This window comes from Falco cherrug, chromosome 5 (genome assembly GCF_023634085.1).
Source record: "Falco cherrug isolate bFalChe1 chromosome 5, bFalChe1.pri, whole genome shotgun sequence".
NCBI classification, from domain to species: Eukaryota; Metazoa; Chordata; class Aves; order Falconiformes; family Falconidae; genus Falco; species Falco cherrug.
The window spans coordinates 80,124,434-80,150,771 of NC_073701.1; the positions used below are offsets into that span (position 1 = coordinate 80,124,434).

The window sequence follows — 26,338 nt, forward strand, 5'->3', positions numbered from 1 at the left end:
TTTTTACTTCATTTTTTCAGATTTCTCAACTTTTAAAAAGCTCTTAAAATGCCAAACAGCATAGAATACTATGCAGTTCTTCCAAAATATAGGAGAGGGAAGAGAAATGGATGAGCATCAATACAGTTCCACTATTATCAACTGTATTTAACATATTTCAGTAGAAAATTATGTATCTCTGTGTGTAGTTAAGCCCATACAGAATGATTGCTTTCTCTGAAGCAGGTCTCTGCAGAATTTTGGCTATGTTAAAAAAAATGCCTAATTCTTTTTACCAGCGCTTGCTTTCTTTACAGATGAGCCACAGAATTTTCCTCTTCTCACTTACTGGCCTACAGAAGCTAGCTGACACTGTGTATTCTCTGTACATCAAAAACATCTTTGTACATTAAAAATATTTTTACCATTTGTGCCATTTAAAGAGAGATTCATATGACTTATGGATCTTATTGATTAGTGCCCATGGAAATTTCTCTGAAATATTTTATTCTGCAAGAAGTTAGCTTGTTCAGATGTGTTCTTCAAGATACATTTCTTACGTTAAAAATAGAAATATCTCTTTTGAAAATAAAAATTGGTCAGGCTAGGCTTGAACTCTTTTGAGAGTTATTTTCTTTTACAATGTCCAAGGACTTTTACAAAGATATTTTCCATGGAACTATATCCCCTTGATGAATTCATTAAAAAAAAAAAGAAATTCAATTAATCAGTACTAGTTCTTGTGTCTGAAAAGGAGCCCTCTAAAAGCCTAAGCTTTGAGGGAACTCTGGTCTGGATCCAAACATTGAGAATGAGGCCATTTCCTAGAGAAAAATATGTAATTTAAGGTTATGCACTGCTGGATATATGCATTTTTAAATTGCTTACTGAAGTCATCTGGCTCTAGCTACCACAGACAAGCAATAAGAAGGGTTCGGTTTGTTCTTATTTTTATTTAGGCTTGTCATTAATTAGTTCTTTTTCACCATTTCTCTAGCTGTCGCAAGACTCAAGCAAGCTTGTAGTTAAAGCTGTTAGTTTCTTATATGTTTTATAGCAGTATCTTTCTTTGGAAGATGTGTTTTCAATGTAAGAAAATACTGAATGCACTGTTAAGCTTAGGCTAAAATATTACATGCTTGGCAAATGGGCTTACTTCACCCATGAAAGGAGTGGAAGGAAGCATGAATATGTACAGACTCTCCAATACTTAGGTGTGAATCTGCCTTGGGCAACCCTGACTGGCAAGTATTCTCTGGATTTTATGGATTTGACAGTTCTGACAGACATCCCGAAGCTCTGCCACAGCTAAAGCTGTAAATAGCTTACAGCATTATCGGACAACAGGGACTGAATGGGCACTGACGCTGAACTGTCATCTTTGGTGTAGAGGTAGGTTCCTTAAGTTCGTCTCCAATTTGTTTGAAATGTGGACAAGCCATCCCAGCTGATCCCTTAACGGCAACTTATAAATGAGAATTTAGGCACAAGGGAGTCCAGAAACTTAGTCTCATTGTCTGCAACAAATGTAGGGAAATTTACACCTGATTCAGGTCATCTACTTCGATGCACCTTCTTCCCTGCAAAGGAATGGGGAAAATGTTATTGCTCTTGACAAGGGTAGACCACGGTGGAGTTATGAGGATAAATAAATAAAAAGTGTGAGATGTTCCAATTACAGCCTGCCTTTGTTACTGCAGACCTTAGATTTATAATCACAAGCTGGAGATTGTTCTGTCACGCAAAATATTTCAGCACCTTGTTTTTCATGAAGATCACAACTAGCATATAGAACTAACCCCAGATTTGTGTTTATGGACTTTTTTTCTTTTAATTCACCAAGAAATTTAACCTGCCTCCTTATGAAAGCTATTTCATAAAATCCTTCTAATCCAATCCTAGAGCTTTTATATTTGTATGTTATCTTTTCCTACACTACTTGTTCACCTTATAAATTGAAACAAATTCTTAACAGAAACTTTGATCTATTAGTAAATGAGGAGACTTTTCCCACCTATCCAAAAAGCTCACTTAGGCATACACTGACTGAAAAGTTCAGAACATCCTGGGATGTTCTGGACAGCTCTGGGACCTCAGACCACACACTCCTGTTTAGTGGAAGCCAAAGAACAGTAAGTCCATTATTTTTACAGGGTGTGATCGTTCCCCACCTGCAGAGATAAAACTGTTGCTGTTAAGCTGTATTAAATCTCTTTTTAAAATACATGGGAAAATAGATGTGTTTTGGGGTTTTAAAAATAAAAATGGAAATGGAACAAGGTCAAACACCACATATTCTACTGGTGTTGTCTGTTAGTACACTGTGCTCTTGAAAATTAGAGCTGAAGGCCTCCAGCAGGTATACTAAACTGGCAGTTATGCATTAAAACTGAGGTGCTTTCTTCATGCAGAGATTTATAGCTGAGGGGAGAATTAATAAAGGCTAATTTTAGCCTGGTGACACTAACCTTCCTAAGCTTATTGCAACAAAATGTCCTGTAGAGGCAGTTCAGAGGAGCTGAGATAGGTTCCTTCTCTGAATCATCCTCCAGAGAAGACACTCTGCACTGATCAGTGCAAAACGTTTGGCTTGGCTTCGCTCCTTCCCTCTGCTACATAAAAAGTTATATGAGCTGCAGAAATTGGGGAGGTTTATGGAAGCAACTAGAGCTTCATGTAGGTAGTGGAGCAAGTTCTTCTCTACACGATTCTCTCACAACCTGAGGCCAGGGGTGAGTGTCACCTGTGTTTGCTGTTCAGTTTTGTCTGTTGTCTGGCTTCCCCCCTCCAACTGCAAGTGAGAGAAACGAGGACCCCTTCACAAGGCACTGGATCAGATCCTACTTTAGGGACTTAAACGGAATAAAATGTAGAGATTCACACTTTTATTTCAAACTTTGGGGAAAGCTTGTCTATTTTTCCAACTGTCTCAATTTAGTAAAAGCTGCTTTTTCACCCAGTGGACCTACTTTTCACTTTACACTATCAATCAGGCCTATCACAATGCTACAGCTATAACCTAGGGTTGGCCATGAAACGCTTAGACAGCAGAGCTCGGTGACAAAAAGTCCCATCCTACATAAGCCTCAAGGAGTGGGTATTTAAGTCCCATTAATGAGACTAGTTCTCACAGTCTGGTGTTTCCATAAGACACCTGAACAGTTAGTAATATACTGGAACTGGCAGAATGGTACAGAACAGTGCCAACATGAACCAATGTTCATGGTCCAGCTTGGTATTTGTCAAGAAATCTGACACTGAAAAGGGTTGAGAAAAGAGCGACGATTTGCACAAGGTCTGGCAGAATTAAAGCTTTCAGTCTATTTGCTTCTTCAACCAAGGCAGTTACGAGCTGTCTTGATCAAGACCTACAGGGACTAGCTCTAATAAAAAATGTACACACCTACCGCACGACTGAGATGAGAGTCAGGTGTTTAAATCCCTGCCCAGCTGCCACCCAGCTAGGAACATGTCTAAACTCAGAAGGCACCTCCCTTTCACGTAACCTCCCCTCAGTACCTACAGTTTTACTTTGGCCATGCCCAGAACTGCTCGTTTGAGCAACTTGGCACCTTACCCACATCTAAACCCAATCCGAATCCCAAAAGAAGGGAAGAGAATGCCTCAGACCCCTTAAAATACACTTACTGCACAGCAGCAGAATAGGGCACTTCTCAAAATAGCTTTTCCCAGAGTGAGTCCAAATGCATTAGCACACCTCAGACAGGCAAAAATTTATTTTTTTGTGTTGGATTACTTTTTCTAGCCCTCAGGCTATTGTGAAATGTTTTATGGCAGCAGCTCTTCCATGAAAAAGGAAATCACTCCTAACTAGAGGCTGGGAGAAGGCATGTGAGATGCCTTTGATGCCAGGAACAAACAGGCCAAATAACAAACGCATACATGAAAGTGTGGTCCTGTATACTGGTGGCGAGGGGCACCCATCCCAGCGGAAAAGTTCTGCTCCAGTGACATATAAAATAAAACACAGAAATCCTCTGGACAGCGGGGACAGGATGACCACCATGAATCCTCCAGGTCTACAAGGCTGTCAATAATGGAATGAGCAAAACGTTGGCCTGCATGTTAAACCCATTCCGACACTTGTTATCAGGCGGCAGGGTAAGGATGCTAGCATGGCTGATAAAAGCTCACTACTAACAGTTCTGGCAGCTCAGCAAAACATCCAAAAATGCACTTAAAATGATGTGATTAAGCAGTTGAACAGAAGACACTAAAAAAAGCAACGTTCTTCCCCTCCTAAGCCTCAGGTTTTTAAATACTCTGCATATGGCAGGCTGCTTGCTGACAGCCTCTGTTATCTGACAGCCTCGCTGCTGGGGAAATTATACGTAAAGAATACAGTTTCCCAGGGCTGATTCTGATCTTGCTGACATTGGAATATATCAGGAGTATTGCTAATACCATAACTGGAAATATTACACAAGCCTAAAAAAAAAGGGGGGTGGGGTGGAGGGAGAGGGAGTGTTTGGTACCAGACAAAGACACTCAGTGAGCAGTCATGCACATCCAGTTAAGTTTCATGACTCATTTTCTGACAGTTTTTTGAGGAATTTTGTCCAATCCTTTTTTTTCTGTTGGGGTTTTTTTGTTGTTGTTGTTGGGGTTTTTTTTCACTGGCTTCTGGGAAGGAATATTTCCTACCTATACCAAAGGCTTTCCTCTTCTCAAAACGGAAAGAACAGGTCATAACTTGCACACACTTTGCTCCGTGTTTAGAGTAAGTTCTCAGTTAAGGTAATCCTGAGGTTTGGAAGTTCAGTTAAAGCAAGACTTTGGAGCAATAAATTTTTTTTACAAATTAGGTGTGAAATGCCTAAGGCTGGTGTGATGGAGAAAGAAGAAAGGCAGTGAGGTGGCCAGCCAGGGAAACATAGTTCTGTTGAACAGCTGACCTGGGCTCCTAAAGACACAGCAAAACCCAACGAGAAGACAGATGGGGTGGCATTCCAAGGCCAGCTTAGGCATCTACAACCCCTGGCAATTTTAGGTGACCCTGGATAAATCCATTCGTAGTAACTGAGAAGGGGACCAGTGCCTTTGCACTTTGAGAAGGTTCCTGCAAGCCTTTACCAGGCCCTTCGCAGCTAAGCTGTACTCCTGTGCTGCACGTAATGGGAGCTCCTTGCAGAACTCTGCGTGCATCCATGCCAAGCCTCTGGTTGTGAAGTGTATGTGCATTGCTTATACAGCGGTGCTAGAGGCGACGGGCCACGGCTCTACCCCTATCCATCTCTGCAGATGTTACTTCCTCACTCTTACAACTTGGTAGTATCCCATGCCATTTTTCATTGTTGGACATCCTCTTGGTGTTCAAGTTCAAGGGAGCACTGCTAAGGTTCACCAGATGTGATGGTTCATTGCAGTTTGTATGCAACCTGTTCTGGGATTCGTCTCATAAAGCTTATAAATTCCACCAGCTTCCGATATTCTTCTAGCTGCAGTAGTGCTGCATGATTCAGAAATTTCTTTTAAAGGGCACTGTGGTTCTGCAGAAACCATTCCAAGACCGATTCAGCATTTCAAATTAACAAATATGCCTCTTTTTTTTGAGCCATCCTTGAGATATGCAGTAATACTGCATGATGGATCAAAATCTTCTGATTTATGTGCAGGACACTGACTAATTGAAAAATTTTCCTAGGTACGGAAACAAAGAACTGTCTTGTAATTGTTTTTTTCAGATGGATTGAAAAATTGCAGCTATTACGTCCTTTGATACACCCATATGACTCCATGCACACACTGAAACGCTTGGGCAGCTGAAGATATTTTAATGATGGCCTTAATTAATATTGCATCAATAAAAAAGTTAATTTTAAAAATTACAGCTAACCTGGAAAGTTGGAAAACATCCATCCAAAGTATTTGTTCTAAAGTTTATGAGCAATATAAACTCTTAAAGAAAGTTCACTGCTAACTGATGACCGTATCAGTAATACATGCCCATATGGACTGCATTTTCAACAGGTGAAGTTATTTACATCTGTGAGCCTACATCCATCTTAGCCAGCGTTTTTTTCGAGGTCATTTCTCTGCTGAATCACCAAAGCCACATATACAGTGGTTAAGAATTTTCTACTTCTGTTGCTGCAATTCTGTGCTAAATGGCATGACAATAAGGTCACTGTTACAAATCTTTCATCGTAGTCTGATTTTCTAAAAGAAAACTGATGGTTGCAAGCACCAAAATAAAAAAAAAAAAAGGAAGGGGGGGCAAAATATAATTGATAGTTTATAGATGTATAGTGTCATTGCAACCCTGACCCAAACCATCTTGAATACAGTGATGAATCCTCATGCTTTTACACCGACATATGGCCCTGAGCCTCTGAAGGACCCGGAGAACAGAGCATTGCAAAACGTCAGTGTCCCACCATTCCTCTTTACATTAAATCCCTGTGGTTAACACGCATGGCAGGCATGCACGGGTCAGTCTCCTCCCGGGAAAAATATGGCACAGCTGAAGTGCAGAGCTGTGAAATATTTGCATAGTTTCGAAATGAACCAGTTGAGAAAATCTCTTTTTCTTCACCCCAAGGATGTCCAACTTTCCACAATTGTTCCTGGGGCTGCGATGACTATGTGTGAACCATTGTCAGTGCCGGGGGGGCGGAGGGAGCCCTACAAACGCCTCGCTTGCTCTGGGAGTTGTGGAAACGCAACTAAAGTTTTCCATCTCCTCATTGCTTCCTTGCTCGCCCCCCCCCCCCCCCCCCCCGCCTCGCCCCCTCGCCCCCCGCGCCCCCCGCAGCCCAGCGGCGCGGACCTGCTGCCGGGGGTCGCGGGGGGGACCCTGTTGCCGTGTCGCTGTCCCCGCGCGGCATGGCCCAAGCATCCGGCACCGGCTCCGCCAGCTCCCAGGTTACCGGAGGGGGCTGCTTTCCCCTCCCACCCCCGACGGCTCCCCGCCGCCTTGCGATACGCCGGGCCCCGCCGCGGCTTGCCGCCCGCCGCAGCCAAGGGCAGGGAGCAGCCCCTGGCCGGCCGCCAGCCGTCTGCCGCGCAGCTACCTCCCCCTGGCCGGCCGCTCCGCAGAGCGGGATCCTCCTGCCTCCGGTGCCGCAAGTTATAGCGCAGGGAGAGGCGCGGCGGAGCCGCCAGCCAGCCGCGGCAGCATGTCCGGTACCAAATACGTAGACTCGGAGGTAGGGCTCGCCGCGGGGACGGAGCCGGGACTCTTCGAGCGCCCCGCCGGCTGCCCCGCCGCCCGTCCGCCGCCCAGTACCTGCAGCGGCTCGGCGCCCCCCCGAGCCCCCCGGCCAGCAGGGGAGCGGGGCGCAGGGGCAGGTCGGCGGCGGAGCCGGCGTCCGGCGGGGAAGGCGGACAACCGGGCACCTGCGGGCGGGGGACAGCGGGGCAGGGGTCCCGGGGGTCTCTTCCCCTGCGACCGAGCCGGGCCCGCGGTGAGAGCGCCGTGGTGGCGGCCGTACGGGGAGGGCGCTACGGCGAGGGCACGCGTGACGGGGGCACGGTGACGGCCGTGCGGGGACGGCGGCACGGTGAGATCAGCGCAGTGGGGACGGCACGGGGAGGGCGCCGGGGTGGAGAGGACGCGGGGAGCGCGCCGTGCTCCGGTCCGCGCGGGGAGGGCGCTGCGGGACGGCGCTGCGGGACGGCGCTGCGGGACGGCGCTGCGGGACGGCGCTGCGGGACGGCGCTGCGGGGGGACCCCGGGAGCTGCCCGTGGGGCCGCGGCTGCGCCCTCCCCGCTTAGGGGCGGCGGCGCTCCGCCCTGGGGCACCGCCGCGGGGAGCGGGGCCGGGCCGCCTGGCGGCGGGAGCGGGAGGCAGTGCCGGGCCGGGCACCGCGGGGTGTGCTGTGCGCCCCGCGGCCGCCGTGACACAGCCGGAGCCAGCGCCGGCCCGCAGCGGGGCTCCCGCCGCTCCGCGCACCCCGTGGGCCCCGGGGCCGCCGCCCCCCGCCCGCCCCCCGCCCTGCCCTGCCCTGCCCTGCCCTGCCCTCCTCGGCTCGGCTCTCCCCTCCCGCCCGCTCTCCCTCTCCCTCTCCGCAGGGCTTTCTGTACACGGCGCCCGTCAGGGAGCAGGGCAACATCTACAAGCCCAACAACAAGATGATGGCAGATGAGCTGAGCGAAAAGGCGGTGCGCGACGTGCACACCAAAGAGATCGACCTGGTCAACCGAGACCCCAAGCACCTCAACGACGACGTGGTCAAGGTGAGGGGGCCGAGGCGGGACGGGGCGAGGGGCGATGCCGGTTCCCGACAGCCGCCCGAGCTGCCGAGGCGGAGTGCGCGGGCAGTGCGAGGGCGACAGCAGCCCGTGAACCGCTTGCCTCCACCTGCTGAAGGAGGGAGAGGGCTGGGGGGTGTGTGTGTGTGTGTGTGTGTGTGTGTGCCCTAATTTATCTATCTTTTGGTTTTGGTTAAGAAAAGGGAGAGCGTGCAGAGGAGAGGCGGGCGGCGGGCCGCGGCACCCGCGGGCGCTGCTGGCCGGGGCAGGTCGCGCCGCAGCGCGGGGGGGCTGTCCCCCGAGCGGGCTGCCCCCCGGAGCCGGCTGCCCCCCGGAGCCGGCTGCCCCCCGGAGCCGGCTGCCCCCCGCAGCGGGCTGTCCCCCGAGCGGGCTGCCCCCCGGAGCCGGCTGCCCCCCGGAGCCGGCCTGCCCCCCGCAGCGGGCTGTCCCCCGAGCGGGCTGCCCCCCGCAGCGGGCTGCCTGCGCTCTCCCCGCCGGGCGCCGGGCGCTGCGTCCCTCCGGGGCAAGGGCCGGCGCCGGGCCCCTGCAGCTGTGTGTGCCGGCGGGTCCGCTCTGCATCCCGCCCGGGACCGGGGGAGCGGAGTAAAAAGGCTGCGTGACCTGATGTAGCACCGGCAGAGGGATTTTCCTTCCCTCGGGCACGCGTGGAGGGGCAGGGCAGGGAGGCGGCACCGGGGCGCGCAGCTGGGCACGGCCTGCGGGGCAGGGAACCCTCCCTGAACCAAGTGGGGGCAAGATCAGAGGTCCTGGTGGTCCTCTGGATGTGTGTAGTTGTTTTGTTTTGTTTTCCTTGGCATTTTTCCTTCCCTCAAGAAACGATGAAACAAGCTAAGCAAAATCTTACGGGGCCCTTTTCTAGGTGTTTTGTTTGGGTTTTTAAATCGGAGTCTGACTGTTTTCGACAAAAGGGGGTCGATGGAGATTTTATCTTGTAGTCACTTCGGTCAGAAAAATCATACTGCTGATTTTTCTTTCGGCAGACAAATTTTATACTATGCTTGTGAAAACTGAGGAGGCTGTCATCTGGGCTTGTCAGAACCTAGGTGAAAACGGGAGTTGCAGTGGGTGACTGAGCCACTAGCTGGCTTATTTAGTGCCCAGCAGTGAGAGTGTGTGCAGTTCACCACGTTTGTTGGTCAGGAAGACCTGTTTTTGAAAAAAAAAAAAATTGAAAAAAAATATTGCATTGTTTCCAGAGAATCAGAAGGTTGGACTCTGGTTCCTGAATATATGTCAGTAAAATGATTCATGCTCTGTGCAGAAAATATAGTAAGGTCCTGAGTTACCTCAGATTCCACTGACTGCAACACAAAATGGAAATATGGCTAGCCATCATGCTGCACCAATGCTAACATTTATCCCTCAGAACAGGCTACATCTTTAAGGAGCCATTGTCAGCTTTGCCATCTAGAAAGAAAAGAAAAGGCATAGTTTTTATTTCCTTAGAAAAAAATCATCTGTGTACCCAATGGTACAAAATGTCCATTAAAATGATTGATTTTTAAAAAAAGGAGAGAGCAATTCTTTTTTCTTCTACCCACGGGGGAGCAGCTGGGTAGACAGGGAATGCAAGAGCTGAAGAATGAGTCTGCATCATGGCTTATTGCGTACATCAACAGAAGAAGTCCCCAAAGCAACCAGACCTTCTGAGGATGAGTCACAGCCCCCAAGCAAATCAGAATCTGGGTGTCCACAAACCTAACTAGGGAAAGAAAGATCCTGCTGGGAAAAGAGGGATACCACTGACGGAAAAAACTCCTAACGGACTTAAAAGTAACAAGCATACAAAGCCCATCCTGCCTTCTCCGCCCCCCACAGGAGCAATGATTAAGAAAGCTTTTTTACACTCAATCATCTAAAAGAAAGCTAAGAAGTAAGAATTATAGTAATGGAAAAAACAATTTTTTTCAGTTTGTTGTTTTGAAATAGTTGCGGGCCAACACATTCATTGAAAACCCGCAAACAGGCAGAATACCGGTACCGCCTCTGGGTCAGGAAGTGGGCTGCTGGTAGTGCACGTAGTCACATCAAGACACAGGAATGTACCAAAATGAATTTGGTGTTAACCAGATGGAGTGTGTTTTGTGTCATAAACCCAGCAGTATTTGTAAAAAATGTGGGCATTGTAAAGCAACATTTTCCTGTTTTGTTAAAAGCATAAATAATAATCACTTTGGTTTTTATAAGTATTTCATGGATAGGTTCAGCCTGGAAAGTAGAGAGAGGAATTTTGCCACAATTTGGGTTTATTTGGACACTGTTTTCAGGTTCAGCCTATTAGATGTAGCAATAAGGTTCAGACCCAGTACCTAGGGGACAGGTTTGAATTGGGTTGTAGATGCACAGGTTCAGTTCCTGCCTTAGCCATCAGTCTGTAGTCCCCTTCTGTCATGCATCTGCCTTTCTTACTTCAGCTGTAAACCATCCAGGCAAGGTGTAAAAACAGGAGTCCTCAGTCTCAGGTACTGAAAATCAGAGAAAAAACAATGTTCAGGAGTGTTGTAAAGCCAGAAATACGGTTCAGGCCTAGCTCAATTTTGTTTAGATCCTTGCATTTTTCTAAATTCAGAACCTTCTGCTTTTTACCAAACGTTTAATGCATTTCTTGCCACTTGACTATGAGGCACAATAGCATGGAAACTGGGGACAAATCAGTCAGCCATGAAATAGTAATGATTAGACAGAGAACTAGGAATCTGCTCTGTAAGCAGCTCTCTAAAAGGCCTCAGTGTTGTCTGCATTCAAATACTTCCCATAGCACATTTTAAAAATAACCCTTGCTTGTGAGGAGCAGGAGACGCATTCCCTTGGTGTGCAGCACAAGGCATCTGCACAGCTGCCTCTGCAGCAGGGAGTGCAGGCAGCAGTAGGGTAGGGGTGCAGGCAAGAGGGAGAGACCTGGTCGAGATCCTTTTATAAATAAAACTAGATGCATGGAGCAGCTTTAAAGCAAAGTTATTGGTGACCTCGACTTTGCTTACACTTTATCTTCAAGTTAGCTACCAAGTGGAAGCTAAGTGCTAGGAGGTTTCCAGAAAAGTGGGAATGACTGGATTTCTGTTCCAAGAGGGCTGGCAATGAGGCCTGGAGAACCTGAGGGCTGCAGGCAGCGGAGTTGGCAGCTCTGTGCTGGAGGAAGCACGATCTAGTAAAATCACCAGAATTTCCTTCCTGTTCCAATTCCTTCAGCAGGGAGCGGAAAGGAAGGAGTTTCTTCCTCGTATGACTGCCCTCATGCGTCACCTTGGTGGGAGGAGAACGTGCAATGGTGGTCCCGTTCCTTGAGGCACTGGCTTGTGAAGCTGGCCAGTCATGCGGGAGGCGAGGAGGGAGAAGCTGGTGGTTATACAGCTGGTTGGCCTTACCGTTGTATCTATTTCGTATGTCCTTCACTGGAAAATGCTACACTTGGACTTGTGTCCCACAGGTTTTATTTACGTGTGACAAGATGCTACAAACAGGATAGAAAGCTGATGGTTGGGTTTTTTCTCTCATTCATTCCCTGATGACCCAGGACCTGCTTGAAGGTGCCTGAAGTTCAGCCTTTGTCCTTCCTGCTTCCCAACGCACTATTTGTGTTTTCCACAGTATGGCTCAATTACAGCCTTCCAACTCTTCGGAGCTCGGTTTCTCAAAGTATCTGTGGTCACGTGTGCACAGTTTACTGCATTTGGAGAAGCAGAGGAGGGAGCCAGCTCTGCAGCTTGTGCTTCTCAGCTTGCTCAGGATGAGGATGGTCCTTGCAGCCAGCCCTGCAAAGTCACCTCCTCTGGGACCAGTGAGGACCAAATGTGCCGCCAGATTACAGTTTTTTCCTGTGGTGGTGTGCCTGTGCCCGGTCTACCATCCAGAACAACATTAGGATTTTGTTTTAAACAAGTGGTGTCTATCTGCTGTTTGTTGCATAGGAGTCCTTTTCTCTCTGGAAAAAAAACCCAGTACTTGGCTACAGATGTAAGGATGCAGAACTTTTGTACCAAGTTTTAAACAGTTACGTGTTTGTGCCTTCCACTTAAGGCTAATGCAGTTAAGGGTAATCCAGTGTACTGCAAGGAAAAGTCTGGAATTTTTAGTCAGATGTTGACAAATACCATAACAGCCTTATGCAGGCGTTAGGGAGGAAAGTATTACTCAGCCATTTTAAAGCCATTTACAATTTCTGCTGCTTCCTAATAAAAAGAGAGCTTTTTTAAAAAGCAGTTTGCCATTTTGTTTAGTCCTTCGCCATTACAGTCCCTTGCTGTTGCGCTGAGCGGGGTGTAAGATGCACAGAGATGACTAGGCAGAGCACCTCGCATCTCCACACCTCAGAACCTCTGGAAGGAGAGCAGGACTTGTCCCCTGTTCTTCTCAGGGGGGTGGGCTAAGGCACTGAGGACCATCACTGATGGGACAGCAGGTGTCCAGCTGGGGGGAACAGAGTTCTGCTCTTCAACATGGTAAAATGAGGCAAAAGCAGAGCTCAAGTCAGGCACTTTTTCCGAAACAAGGAATTAAGTGAAATTTCATGCAGACCCCTTTTCTTTGTTTTCAGCAATTAAAAGTCCTGAGAAAACAGATACGTACATAGGCTTGAACACATCAATATAAATATAAAATGTATGTTTTAATCCCAGCTTGTCATCTGGGCTCTCGCTGTTGGTAGGGATGGAAGTTAGATGCCTCTGAGGCAGGTTCACATCCCAGAGTTTTGGTCTGACTGGGATGAGCGGTGCTCTCAAAAGGCTCTCAAATGTTTCCCTCGTTGACAGTACATATAGTTTAGACATGACACTTTTACATAACTCTGTTTAAATGAAATGATTCTGAAGCTTTGTGTCATGCGGCTGTGGGGTTTAGATTTAAAATGCAAGAATATTCAAATATTTGACTTTGGCTACCCACACAACACAATCCTGTTTCAAATATTGCTTCCAAGGCTAGTCTAGGAGTGAAAGATTGAAAACTAGAGTCATCATGAGTGCCAGTTCATACGTCTGAGCGAGGTTTTAAGAGTTCTGAAAAACAGTTTTCTTGCACGATAGAGTTCCCAGGCATGGAATTTCTGAATGTTCATAAGATTACAGATAATAATGGCATCTATTCTAATGAAAGCTTCTTTCTCAGAAAAATGTGTTTGTGTTTAAGCTCATAGTATTATTAAAGCCTTATGCACTGCCTTCTTGCTTAGCATGATGAACATGACTCATAACTCCATAGGAAAATGTTCATTTGATGGTCATGGGGACAGAGCCAACCATTCAGCATGGATGTTCCTTTTGTTAGAATTTATTGAACACTATCTCAGATCCAGAGGAGACAGATACTTCTAGTTTCTGATAAATTCAACATAATTCAGATTATGTGCTAGAAAATTTTAAGAACAATTTGAATAATTTTATAATTTTTAGCACACTGTATGGAGAGAAATACTGTCTTCTGTTGCAGAGACTCTGGATGGCTAAAACAAACAACAAAAACCCCCTGAAATCCAAAACTCTCCAGGGGGGGAGATGAATAAATGTGTATAGTAGGGTGGTCTGCCCATAAGGTTCCCAGTGAGAATTTGATCTTTGTTATATTTTAGGCAGCAGAGAGAAGAAAGTACAAATGAACGTGTGTGATCCCATAAAATTTGTGATCTCTGGAAAACTGGAGAGAGATATAGTTCTAAACTAAGATAAGTTTGTATTTCCCACATCTCTAATACCTTTGTAATAAACAGACAGCAGAATGAAATCTACATCAGCAATGATTTTTTTTGAGTGTTTTTATCCAGAACTACCATCTCTCTTTTCAGAAAAATGATGGCAATAAAAAACATCTTGACCTAAAAAGGATATTATTTTGAAGATGAAAGAGAAGCTTTGCCATTTAATTTAATTTGATTTATTGGGGAAGCAGGTTTAACTCTGTTAGTCCCTTTTCTGGCAGATTTCTTATGAAAACGTCTTTTGATAGTTTCAAAACAAACTTTGAATTTTCTGCAATATCATTCTTGTCAAATTATGTCATCAGATTAGCATTCAGAAGGACAAATAATTTTGGTACCACTATCCCCACTCTAAGGAGATTTTAATTGATGAAACGTCGACCCAATTTTATTCAAGATAGCCAAGGAGCTGTGCTATAGATGTTTAGTGGGGCTGTACAAGGATCGGGTTTGTCAGTAGTCTTCTATTTATCTGGCTCATGTACTTTATTTTCAAGTAAAGGGGAACTGATAAATTCAGCTTTGTACGTACGAAGTGAGAAGATGCTGTCACAGCCAAAGGTGATAGCATCACATTCCCTGTCCAAACCCCTGCTGTGCTGTATTTAGATTTGAAGTTCAAAAAAAGCCTAAGGGAGTCTCATAAACAGATTGCAACACTTCCGCTGTCAACTTTGAAATCCCTTCTCAGAATTCAAGCAAATGCTACCAAAAAAAAAAAAATCGGTTTTCCCTCAAGATCAAATTAATATCGCCTGTAGACCTGAGCCGTAAAGTCTTCTGTTGTTTTATGAAGTCCAAGTTCATGTATGTCTGTTCTAGTGCAGTTTGTGACAAGACTGAAACTGTAGACTAATGATATCTTGATTTTTGTGAAATGCTAAAGAAATAGTTACGTCGTATGTAAGGATCAGTAACTTCAGACCTTCCATAAGAAAGAAAACTTTCTAACAGGAGAAATGCATTAGCAAAGTTTCTTTAAAGGAAAGAAGAGACAGCCGGGCATCACTGCACACTCACTGTCAGCAGTAAGCATGTTCAGGTCGAGACGAGGGAAGAGGTGAGAACAAGTTACACAGATTTGCCAAAAAGAATGGCAGCAGTTAATAGGAATGTGTTTGTGGGTAGTATACCTAGTTAAGCGTCTCCTTTCCTTACTCCCTTTGCAAACGATAGAGAAAAACGCATTTTCCAGATCTAAGGCTCCCTCCAGAGATGCCTGTCTCTGTCCATGCACTACTGAAGAGTCCAAAATCACTATATTTCCATTTGCCATTAGTGCCAAAATTTAGGAGGGATGAAGCTAGAGTAAGTTCTAAAAAGTTATACTTAATAGCGGTTTATTGCCTTCATAGCAGGTCTGTAAACCTGCACTGAGGGCAATATAATAATATAATATGGATATATTTATATTATATGTATAAAATACAAATCTGTTTACAGAACATCTCTACTTTTATTGATGTTTCTGGATTCTGGTTAACTCCAGACCCCACTGGAATCAATAAAAAAATTCCCATTATCTTTAGTGTAGTCAAAACTTCATCCCAGTGTTCATGTTGATGAATATACCTCTTCAAACATACAGGTGGACAGACACATGTGGATGTACATATACACGAACATACCAGAGTTCTTTGCTAAAATAACTGTATCAAACAAGGAGCTGTGGAACATGAACCAAATAATAAAACAGAGAAAGCTTCTGAAGAGATTCTCTTTAGGAAAATGGCAATAACCTCCCAGCAGCCCAGTTTCCAATGAGGAAAATAGCTACTTTATTTTCTGACTGCTTACTCTCACAACATCAACATATTTTCCAAGGAACTGGCTGACATGGTACCCCACCTGCATAGGAAGTTTTGCTGTGTTTTGTAGGAGTGCAGGTGTCTCCTTGAAGCTGCTGGTCTCTCATTCTGCAGGACTATAATGAGACAGGACAGGCAAGTGCTGCAGGAAGAGATCTCTGAAGAGTGGCTGGTTGCTACAGTGCCGACCCGTTGGTGCATCACTCACATTTTTCTCACGAGTGCTCCTGCAGATTTTGATGAGCCTGCCCATTTGATAAAACAAAGCCCATCACCAGGACTTTTCTGGTATGTAATCAGTAATTCAGCATGGGCAGGGAGCAGGAAGTTGTTCTCTCAGTAATTAGTAGCAAATTATTTTTTAGCTATTTTCAGGGATTTTCAGTTTGCAACATGGTGATCTGCAGTCATAACCTTTTTCTATGTCATGACATTACTTATCATTTTTCATAATGCATTTGAACATTTGTTATGTGTGCAGTAGGTATCAGTCCTGACCAGACCGGTTTTCTTCTCTGGCTACAAGAGTGTAGTCCTTAAACTCTACTTTCCAACATGAATATCCTTGTTTGTTAAAGTATTGTTTGCTTTTCTGGCATACTCTGCAGTACTCAGGAAAGATTCACGATTTCCATTAAGAGACCTGCCAAGAGAACACTTTTCTTGCCGTATTATAGAAAGCAGGCACAGGGAGGCAGGGAACATGAGGCCAATTCATTGGTCAGTTTGAACGAGTAACTGGGGTGGAACTGTTCTGCTTACTTGTTTAGGGTTTCATTCACTTTGGAATTACTTGCTGCTTTTCTGTACTTAACCAGCCTTACACAAAAACGATGGTTCTAGCCATCTGTGTTCATAGCATCTCTTTTTTTGTGCAAAGGGGTGAGTGATGTGCCCGCTGGTCTGGCAAGTCCCCAGAAGAGCAGTGTGCTCTGAAGACAGAGTTCAGGGTTAACAGGCTGAGCCTAATCTTGCTGCATCCCAGCCTGGAGTGACTCTTGGGGTTCCCTTGTTAGATGCTGGCCACCATACCAATAGTCAAGGTGATTTCTTGTCTTCCGATGGAACTTATCCCATCTCTGAACACTGCTGGATGTTCATGTTTTGTAGTCACCTATGCTGTAGTCTGAGGCTCATATAAATACTTTGGAATAGAATGAATTTTGCTTTTACTACACACCTATCAGCACTTACTGTTTGCTGTGGAAAACAACAATTAGTGAGGAAGTAGAACATCTAGGCATCATGAAGCTCGGTGTTTTCAGGAACAAAGTACCAGCTTCTCTACATAACTGCAGGTGAACATTTGCCGGGTGGAGATTACAGAATGCTCTTAAGAGGGTGAACGAGTCTCCTGGTGTCTTGGGAGGTGGAGGAAGAGAGAAGAGCAACATTATGCCTCTGAGTCCCAACATCTCCCATGCTCTTTCCTCGGATTCAGTAGAAATGACCTTATATGCCTTTTCATCATTTTCTGATAAACTGTGGTAGTGGTCAGGAAGACGAACATCAGCAGATGTGGCAACATGGTATTTCCAAGAATTAATAAAACGTTTAGGTGTTTAGCTGATATCACTGATTTAACAGAATGGTTGTGAGCTTATTGCTTAACTATTTTTTTTCCCCTGCTGCTGTGATGCCTTTGTTCTCCAAGCACTGTAACTGGAAATTTTAAAGTTCCAAATAGTATGTGGAAGTACAAAACCTAATAATGATCTCAGGTGCTTATGGTTCTTTTATTTTTAAAAACACACAGCACAGCATTCTGCAGAGTTGGTAGTGCTGCACCTTTCCGGAACGTCGCCTCCCATATGTGACTCACACCATAGAATGGCTTGTCATTTTGTGCTGTTTTCCACATTTTCTTCTATAGAGTATTTCTTTAAAGGACGTTGAATTGCATTTATTGCAGCGTAAAAAAGAGATTGCATCTGCTTTGTTATGTGTGTGTTTCGAGTCTTGTCGGGCACAATGTAATATGGTGAAGCAATATTATGCTTACTCTCTTGGTATCAAGGAAAAAACTGTTTAAACACAGCACAGGGTAAGCAGTAAAGACAGTTTCCATACTCTTTGCTAAAAATGTGAAGAAAACTAGCTTGTGACTCTTTCTTGTATAAATACACATTCAGAATTGACTATAGCTCCGGTCTGGCAGGGCATGTAAGCATATTGACATCAGTGGGACAGTTCACATTTTTCAGGTTGTGTGCGTATTTAAACGGTTTGCCTGATTGGAGGTATTAGTGATCAGTCAAGAGAGATCCAGTAAGGATCTCTCTGCATCCTTTCACTGACTCCAAAAGATATTGATGGCACTCAAAAATGTAGGCATCCTCAGCAGCTGTTTGGGTTCCTCCTCAGTGGAGTAGCGGTGGTGCCTGTCTATGCTAACTGCATGCTGCAAAGCACAGTAGCAGCACACAGCTACCACACAGGAAGATTTAAATAATTATAGTTACAGTTACAGAGATGTAGATTAGGTCAAAACCCCCATAAAATGCTGATGGCCTTAATTTTTTTTCTGATAGACCCAGCACAGTAGATTTTTCTGTGTAATGGATATTACATACCCCAGAGAACAACCTTTTGAGGAGAAGCATAACTGGTAAGTAGGCAATTTGAGATTGGAATTGAAGATACCTTTCCAGCCTGCCAGGTTTTGATACATAGGGACTAAAGTGGCAAGGTCAACAGGTCAACTGTTTTCATATATAAAGCATGTATTCTTGAGTCAGCTGGGTTTTCTTTCAGAAAAAAAAACACAGTTAACTTGACACTGCTAAGCTTTTTTAATTAATTGCTTTTTTCTTTAAACAGACCTTGGAAAAAGAAGATAAATTCCCCATACCATTTCCCTTTCTTGTAAATAAATCTCTTTTAGAATCAAAGCAGGTTCCTTAATTTCCTGGTAAAAGTTTAATAAACATATGCAGAGCAAAAGAAGCTGCGGTAATTCTCATAGCAGAATCAGACAAAAGCTTCAAGCAATGTAAAAACTGGCTTTACCAAACTGAATAGTAGGAAACAAAGAACAGCTGAAGTCAGGAAGTGTATTGTAGGCATGGGACAGGAGTTGATAGTGTTTAATAGCTTTGGCTGAAACAGAAGGCTGTAGCAAGTTATTAGCATCCTTTAGAGGGTCAAAACAAATTTCCTCCACTTCTCTCCTTGTCACAAGTAAACGTGCCTGCATTTTCATTAGCTTGGCAAATAACTCAATGCGATTCCACAGCACACCCTGACAGCTCTGCAGGAGCAAGCTGCATGCTGAACTTGCAGTCTACTGAACAAGACCTGTGCCTAACCTAAGCATGCCTTTATGTAGGTAAAACAGAGTTCTTCACAGACCTACGTGCACATGATGCTTTGGCAAAAGTGGCCTCAAGAACAATACCCTAAGAAAAGCATCTTAACCTTGCAAGCCAGTTAGATTAATTTCCAGAAATTAGAGTGTCTTTCTTCCTCGGTTCATATTTCTGGCCACTTCTCTTTCTACTGTTGGTCCTATTTTTACTTTACTTAGTTCAGTTGGACTCCCGTTATCAGCCTGATGACACTCACCATCACCGAGTGCTGCTGAACTAAAAACCAGAGGAGAGTAATAGGAGAGACTGAGGAGTGAGTAATCCAAGTGAAGTAAACGTAATGCAGGGCAAGGCAAAATGCATCCAGCAAAATGCATCCAGTCACCTATTCCTCTTGCTGCCTGTGGAGAACTGATCCCTATGAGTTCAAAACAGGATCTTTCATGGGAGTGGTTTGGTGCAGGAAGAATCTGGGTGATATCTCAGTTCCTGCAGCGTAAGGACTTATCTGTACTGCCTGAACAGTGAAATAAATAGAGCATTTCCCAGTCAGTGGACCTGTATGTGATCTGATAGCAGCTGAGAAGTGGAAGAACTCAGTTTACCTCACATCCTTGCCTTTCTTTAGACTGTACACTACTGTGGGTAATTCTGGGTTTGGACAGCATTGCAGAGGTTTGTGTTCCAGTTGTAGCTGGACTCTCTTGACATGTACATAATTTCAGAACATTATTATGGCTTTCAGGGACATAACAGCTTCATTTTAATCTTGTATTCAGGTTATCTCCCTTATTCAAACTGGAACAATTTGGACATGTCACATGAGGGATAACGAAATGGGAAAGATACGGTTTTGAGACATCAGCTATGATTCCTACAGGGCCATCTATTCAGCTTCCGTGCATCGGTAGAAACATTCCAAGAGCTGTTGAAGTTGTTCCAAGAAAGTAACCTCTTGACAATTGTTGGTGGCTGTTATCATCTCACAGGCACGTTGATTCCTGAGTACTTTTAGGACAACTGTGTATGGCTTGAGCTGGGAAATCTTGGCCAAAGTTATATCATAAATGTTCTAATATTAGCATCATCTCCTGGAATGAGAATGGGGCTGTCCATCTGGAAATGTAACGTGGCATGATTCTTCTGTCTGCTCCCCAGGATTAACTCCGTGGACATCTTGGAGTGCACTCCAGGCTAAAAACATTAGTACTGAGAATCGCCAATACAGAGACTTTACTATTTGATTTGAAAACCAATACTGGCTTCCATTTTTCAGTAAAACATTCATTATAATGAATTATTTTGAAAGGAATCAAATTACAGGCCATTCGTTACTTAAAGTTCTAGGAAGTTCACATTAGCCTATGGTTTCTTTTTACATGCCAAAAATATGCTTTGCTGATAAAAATAGGTCCCACTTAGCTAAATTAAAGATATAACCATGAAAAGGCTGATGGAGCTCAAGACAGACTTGCTTTCCTGCTGAGATGTAATATTTCCCTTATCAGCCAGTTGAAAAAACACAAGATAGACTCTACCACAACTGAACTAAATGAGAAGACTTCAGGCTTGACCCTGAATAGCCCTCGACACGCTGAAGTGCTGTGTGATGGCTGTGTGCACAAGGTGGGCCTGCCAAGGATCACAACACAACATCAACTGGTGGGAAGCATGCAATAAATTCCCAGAAGTTTTAGAATGAGAGGGCTATGCTTAACCATGATGCAGTCTTCATGTTTTGAGAAGCAACCTTTTCTTGCTGTAATCATCTTGGGTTTTTCCATCATCTGCATAGTCTTACTATCTGATTTCAAGGCAAACGTTGATGGTAAGTCAAGAACACCCATTTGCTTTGACAATGAGCTAACATGGGATATGGACTATAATGGAAAGTTTGCTTTTGAGTAGCTGCAGAAACAGGTACTATAAGTACGCTTGCTTGTGTATTCCAAAAAGGAAATATACTTGCTCCATAAACGCTGGCATATGTTTTTCCAACATGTACTCAGTTGAATGAAATCGATTTCAGTGAACAGTATACAGATCTTGAAAACATCTTTGGGGTGAGGGGCCAGGAACAGATAATAGAATAAGATAATTGGATGCCGTCATCAGCAGATGTTATTGACTTCTCCCTGTATACATGTACATCCTTTACTTCTCTCTTTCATGATGCAGTCCTAAAATGCAATGATGAATAGAAGGACATCTTATTGTTTCATTTGGTAAAAAGATAACAATATATCCAGGAAAGTTCCTTGCTCTGTCTTACCAGACTGCCACTAACTTTTAATGACCAATTCATGTAATTATTTTATGGCCAGTGTACTTCATAAAGCTATTTTTTGCCAATTGTTTAGTCCCCAGATATAACCTTTTCTATTTAATAAGCCCACAACCAAAGCTGAGAGCATATTGGTGCCTGTGATGCCTTCCCCAGAATTAGTTATTTCCACCAGAGCTTCAGTCTTGCACCCACTGAAATACAGTGTCCAAATCATTTCCAGTTTCATGTCTTCACTGAGCAGTGACTGTAGTGTACTTTCTATGCTGTATTGAGACACTGATTTCAAGGAGACTGTTTCTAAGCTTTGTACCAAAAATTCATGCACATGACCTACAGAGGCAGAGGTTACTGGATACCTGTAGAGCTATTGCAAAGAAACCCATGAGTCACACCCTCTTTTCATTTTCTCTTTTTGTAGCTATTATTTGAAATCATGCTGTTGAGTTTCAGAAAGTCCAGGCAGACTTTTGGCTCTGCAAACGTGTATGGACAGGTGTGGAGCACTGAGGTGTGTTGCCTGCACGAAGTCTGTCACTGGTTTCTGTGGAGGCAGAATTTCAACCCAAACGCTAACTTTAGGTGTGATGGGGATGATGATGATGATGAATTCCCATCCCAATGAATCATAGATCACTTTCAGATCACTAGAGCCTAGTTCAGAGTAGCTGGTAAAGAAAAGGTTTCTAGTTTGCATTACATGATGTCTAGAGAGAAGCACTGGCAGAGAGTGATGTTTTTGCCTAGTAATACGTTGAATTAAGCCAGCTTGATGTTAGGCATTCAAGATATCTGATATCATAGATGATTCAGAAGTTTCCACCCAAGGACTTTCAAGCCCTTCAAGCAAATTGCACCTAGACTGTGCAGTTTTGCTTTGGAATTATCTTTTTTGTTTTATAGTATTTTTCCCTTTGTTGGTAACTTCCATTTGAAGGTGACTGAAGATTCAACAGGAGAGGGAGGAGTTCTTTCTAATTATTATATATATTTTAGATTAAAAGAAATTATTGTGAGCCTTTTCCTACAGTGTAAGCAATTCTGACACTGAGTGCACGTATAAGCACCTCCCTCCAGCATGCTAAGGTACTGTTGCCCGAGTTTCTGTGGCCACTGGCCCATATCATACTTACCCTGCTCCTCTGTATCTTCCCTTACTGCAGCATTATCATCTGTCTTGGGGATCCAGCCCCAGAAATGCAGTTTCTTTTTTTCTTTCATCTAATTTAAACAGTCATTTAGTTCCTTGCAGAGGAATAGCTTTGTGATGGTCTCTTTCCTGTTGAATGCAGTACCTATACAATTCGTTGTGCTAACTAAATTAAATATCCTGTATTGTGGGTTATATCAAACACATGTTTGTGTGACATGGAGCTGAACCATCATCACAATTCTGTTAATTTTCTAATAGAAATATTATGACAATTAAGCTTCCTGAATTGCTCAGTATTTCAACAGAGAGCTGTAAAATATGTCTGTTGGAATGCTCTGCTTCCTTCGGTGACTTTCTGAACGATTTATGAATAGTCAAAACTATGAAAAATGTGGAAGACTGTGTTTCCTCTAAATATTAATATGTTAGCCTGGCCATGTCTTTCATGAGGAGGGTGTTATCACATAAACAGGATAGGCTAAAACAAAACGGTACTAATGTGAAGAGCCTCCTTAACATTTAACAACATGAAAGAGCTCCCTCACCCTTTCAGGCTAAGGAGGGGCTCCACCTGATGCCGACATAAATCCAGCATTTTATTTTTCCATCTACTAAGAACTATCTATGCCTGTTTCAAAGTATATATTTATACTTTGAAAGTATATATATTTATATATAAAGTATATATTTAAATAATATTTTAATAATTTTAAATTAAATCAATTTAAATTAAACAGTGTTTATTGACTGTCAAAATTCAGCAATGCTATACAAGGAAAGATGGGGAAAAATCGGGGGAATAAAACCCATCTTATTGATACACGCCTGGGGTGTGTAAAAAGTCAAAGTACTGACTGCATTTATTCCAGTCATAAAGATGTGTTAACAGTTATGTCAGGCAATGAAAGCATGATGATTCTGTTCACTTGGCTTGCCTATTAGGTAGACTTTAAGGGCACTCTTAGGCCTGTAGGAGAATGGGAAACTATCTTCAGGTTTTTGGACATCTCCATCTAGAAGTTAGATATCTGTCTAATTTTGAGCTAATCATTGAGGCTCCCTGGTAGTCACTGAAAAAAAGATAGTATAGATAGTATAGATGAAAAAAGATGTAGGAAGTACATGTTTCGGTGTTTTGTTGCAGGGGACCATTGCTCTCCAGGGAAGGTGTTTCTGGAGTCCATCCTTGATGCAAACATCTGACTGACCTGACTTTGTGTTCTTTGCTACAGATTGATTTTGAAGATGTGATTGCTGAGCCAGAGGGAACACACAGCTTTGATGGGATTTGGAAGGCCAGTTTTACCACCTTCACTGTAACGAAATACTGGTTTTACCGTTTACTGTCAGCAATCTTTGGCATTCCTATGGCTCTCATCTGGGGCATCTACTTTGCCATTTTGTCATTCCTGCACATCTGGGCGGTGGTGCCGTGCATAAGGAGCTACCTGATCGAGATCCAGTGCATTAGCCGCGTCTATTCGATCTGCATCCACACGTTCTGCGACCCACTGTTTGAGGCCATAGGCAAAATGTTCAGCAGCATCCGAGCCACAGTACGGAAAGAGATTTGAGAGACATTTCAAGGAGAGCCATCAGCCTAGGAAGGGGGTGGGGGTTTTGTGTTGTTTGGAGTGTTTTGGTGCCAGTTTCGTGTTCCTCAAAGCAGCATACAGCAACTGGTGGTGGATATACTGGCCCAAAACAAAGAAATGCTTGCTCAGTTTCTTTTCCTACTGTTTATTCTTACTGGACTACTTGCTTCTTTGTTGGTTTTTTTTTGTTTTTTTTACTTCTTTTTCCTTTTCAGTCTGCATTTCAAACTAACCTTAAATGGCCATTCTTCCATGCCAGCTGCATATCATTTTGCTGGCTGTTCAGTTCAGAGACTGAAGTGTTGTTGGATGCCGCTTGATCTCACCCTTCATTCCTTGTGAGATAAATCCACAGTGATACTGAAGAACGACAAAAATGCTTTCCAACACTATAAAGCCATTCATTTTATTGTGGCCAAAGAGCGCAGAGCTATTGCAGCAGAATGAACGTGACCAGCTGGCAGGTTTTAGCAGAATGTTCTTTTTCAATTGGATTGTCAGTTGACTGCAGCTATTTACAGTCATGGTCAGATATGGTGCATTATGAATAAATTAGTAAAGTAAACAAATTACTGAGCTAATGTATGTCCTAAAAATCTAACACTTTATCAGGTTGGAGGCAATGACATGTGAGAGCTTTTCACGTGCATAAAAAGCTTCGGTCAGTGCCTTTCTGTCTCATTCTATCTTGGAAGTTTGCATCCACTGGTTTTTCAACCTTTGCTAGAATTGCAGAAGCAAACTGCAGTTGAGAACTAAAACTGGTCATTATGGAAATGTTTTTCTGACTGTGACTTATGATACATCCCTTAGCAAGCATTTAGGTGCTTACCTCATAGGCTTCTGGGGTTTATTTTTTTCCAAAGTATTCATATAAATACGTATCACAGGTATGCCAGAGATGACCCTGAGTTTCAAGAAAAATGAAGGTGTGCCAAACACAAGCTACACGAGGCCAAGGAGGAGCTGCCCCTGAGAAACTTTTCTATCAGCTTTCAAAACTTCCCTATCAGCAGAAGTCTGCATGCCACTAATGCACAGATTATTTTCAGGATGCTTTGCTGGTTCTAAACTAATCCATCACAAGAGATGGTTCAGAAACTTCACATTTGTGGGTTGGTTTGTTCATTTTTAGCTGAGCTGCAACACCGGGAAGTCTTAAATAGAGGGTGTTGTGTGAATCTACCATGTCGCAAAGTGCAAAGAAAGCAAAGCCTTTGCGACATGTTCTGATGCTGTGATCTGCAGGAGCTTTTTGCCCTCGTGATAATACTGTGTTCAGAGATGCTCTCTGTATCCTCATAAGGTTTGCGTGAAGCATTTGTAAAAATAGTTGTGAGGCTAATCAGCTTAATTGTAAAGCAAGCTGGGGCCTGAGCCTGCTCCAGTTGGGATCTCCAGCAAGCCGGTTCTTGACCTCGGAGTGTGCAAGGTTTGGTCTTTGGGATGAGCATGGAGCTGTCTGGTACACCTACAGCTTTTTTATTTAGTGCTGATATTTCACATATTGCTTTACCTAACACAGGAGTGCCTTCGGCTCAATTTCTGCCAAAGCATTGAAAACTTTAAGAAATGCTGCATTTTTAAAGGGGTGGGGTGGGGGGTGGGGGGGTGGGGTGCTGGGGAGGGTGCACAAAAAATTTACAAAGCTATTAACTACTATTGTTTGCATTTAAAACAGACACTGGTATGGATATAGTTTTATGTTTTTCTATGTACATAATGAAGAGTGTACTATTATAGATTTTTTCAGTATGAGAAACAAGTGAGATTGTAAACAAGAAATATTTTATCTTTTTATGAGGAAAATCACTCTGAGGAAAACTTTCTTGATCTACCATATAAACTGTATATCCTGAAAGATGTCTGTTCACTTACAGCTATTAGTCCCTAATCCAAATACATTGCTGATCCAGGACACTTACATTGTTGTTATATGCTTACAGATATAACTGACACCTTTTTTTTTTTTAATTCTGCATGTACATTAAAGACTACAATAAAAAGACGTTTAATGGTAGCTCCTGTCTGACTTCTTTTCCCTTGAAAGTCATGTGAACAAATCCAATGTTACCAGGAAGAAAAGATAAAGAAACAGAAAGCAATGTCATTTGTTTCTCAAGAAAGAAAGCACAAAACGGTCTCAATTTGGGCTTCAGGATCTGACTCAGGAAGATTCTTCCCAACAAAAAAATTATTTTTTTTGCCAAGTAAATATTTTCTGCTGCTAAATAAGTAGGCAGTAGGACTAGTGAACATAGCATTGATTAGGGAGCCTAAGCT

General features: G+C 43.7%; 1 protein-coding gene across 1 annotated transcript; it reads left to right on the forward strand.

Annotated features, from left to right (window-relative positions):
• Window positions 1-6,983: 6,983 nt before the first annotated feature.
• CAV1 (caveolin 1) lies at window positions 6,984-26,075 on the forward strand. The gene is made up of 3 exons (XM_055712243.1): window positions 6,984-7,148; window positions 8,015-8,179; window positions 23,693-26,075. The coding sequence occupies exons 1-3, from the start codon at window positions 7,119-7,121 to the stop codon at window positions 24,032-24,034; spliced, it is 537 nt and encodes a 178-aa protein (XP_055568218.1). The 5' UTR covers window positions 6,984-7,118; the 3' UTR covers window positions 24,035-26,075.
• Window positions 26,076-26,338: the final 263 nt, after the last annotated feature.

Bases quoted from the DNA above. Each gene is read 5' to 3' on its own strand.
- CAV1 (XM_055712243.1), top strand. From the start codon at position 7,119: ATGTCCGGTACCAAATACGTAGACTCGGAG. The intron at 7,149-8,014 runs GTAGGGCTCGCC...CCCTCTCCGCAG, and splicing joins CCAAATACGTAGACTCGGAG to GGCTTTCTGTACACGGCGCC. The intron at 8,180-23,692 runs GTGAGGGGGCCG...TCTTTGCTACAG, and splicing joins TCAACGACGACGTGGTCAAG to ATTGATTTTGAAGATGTGAT.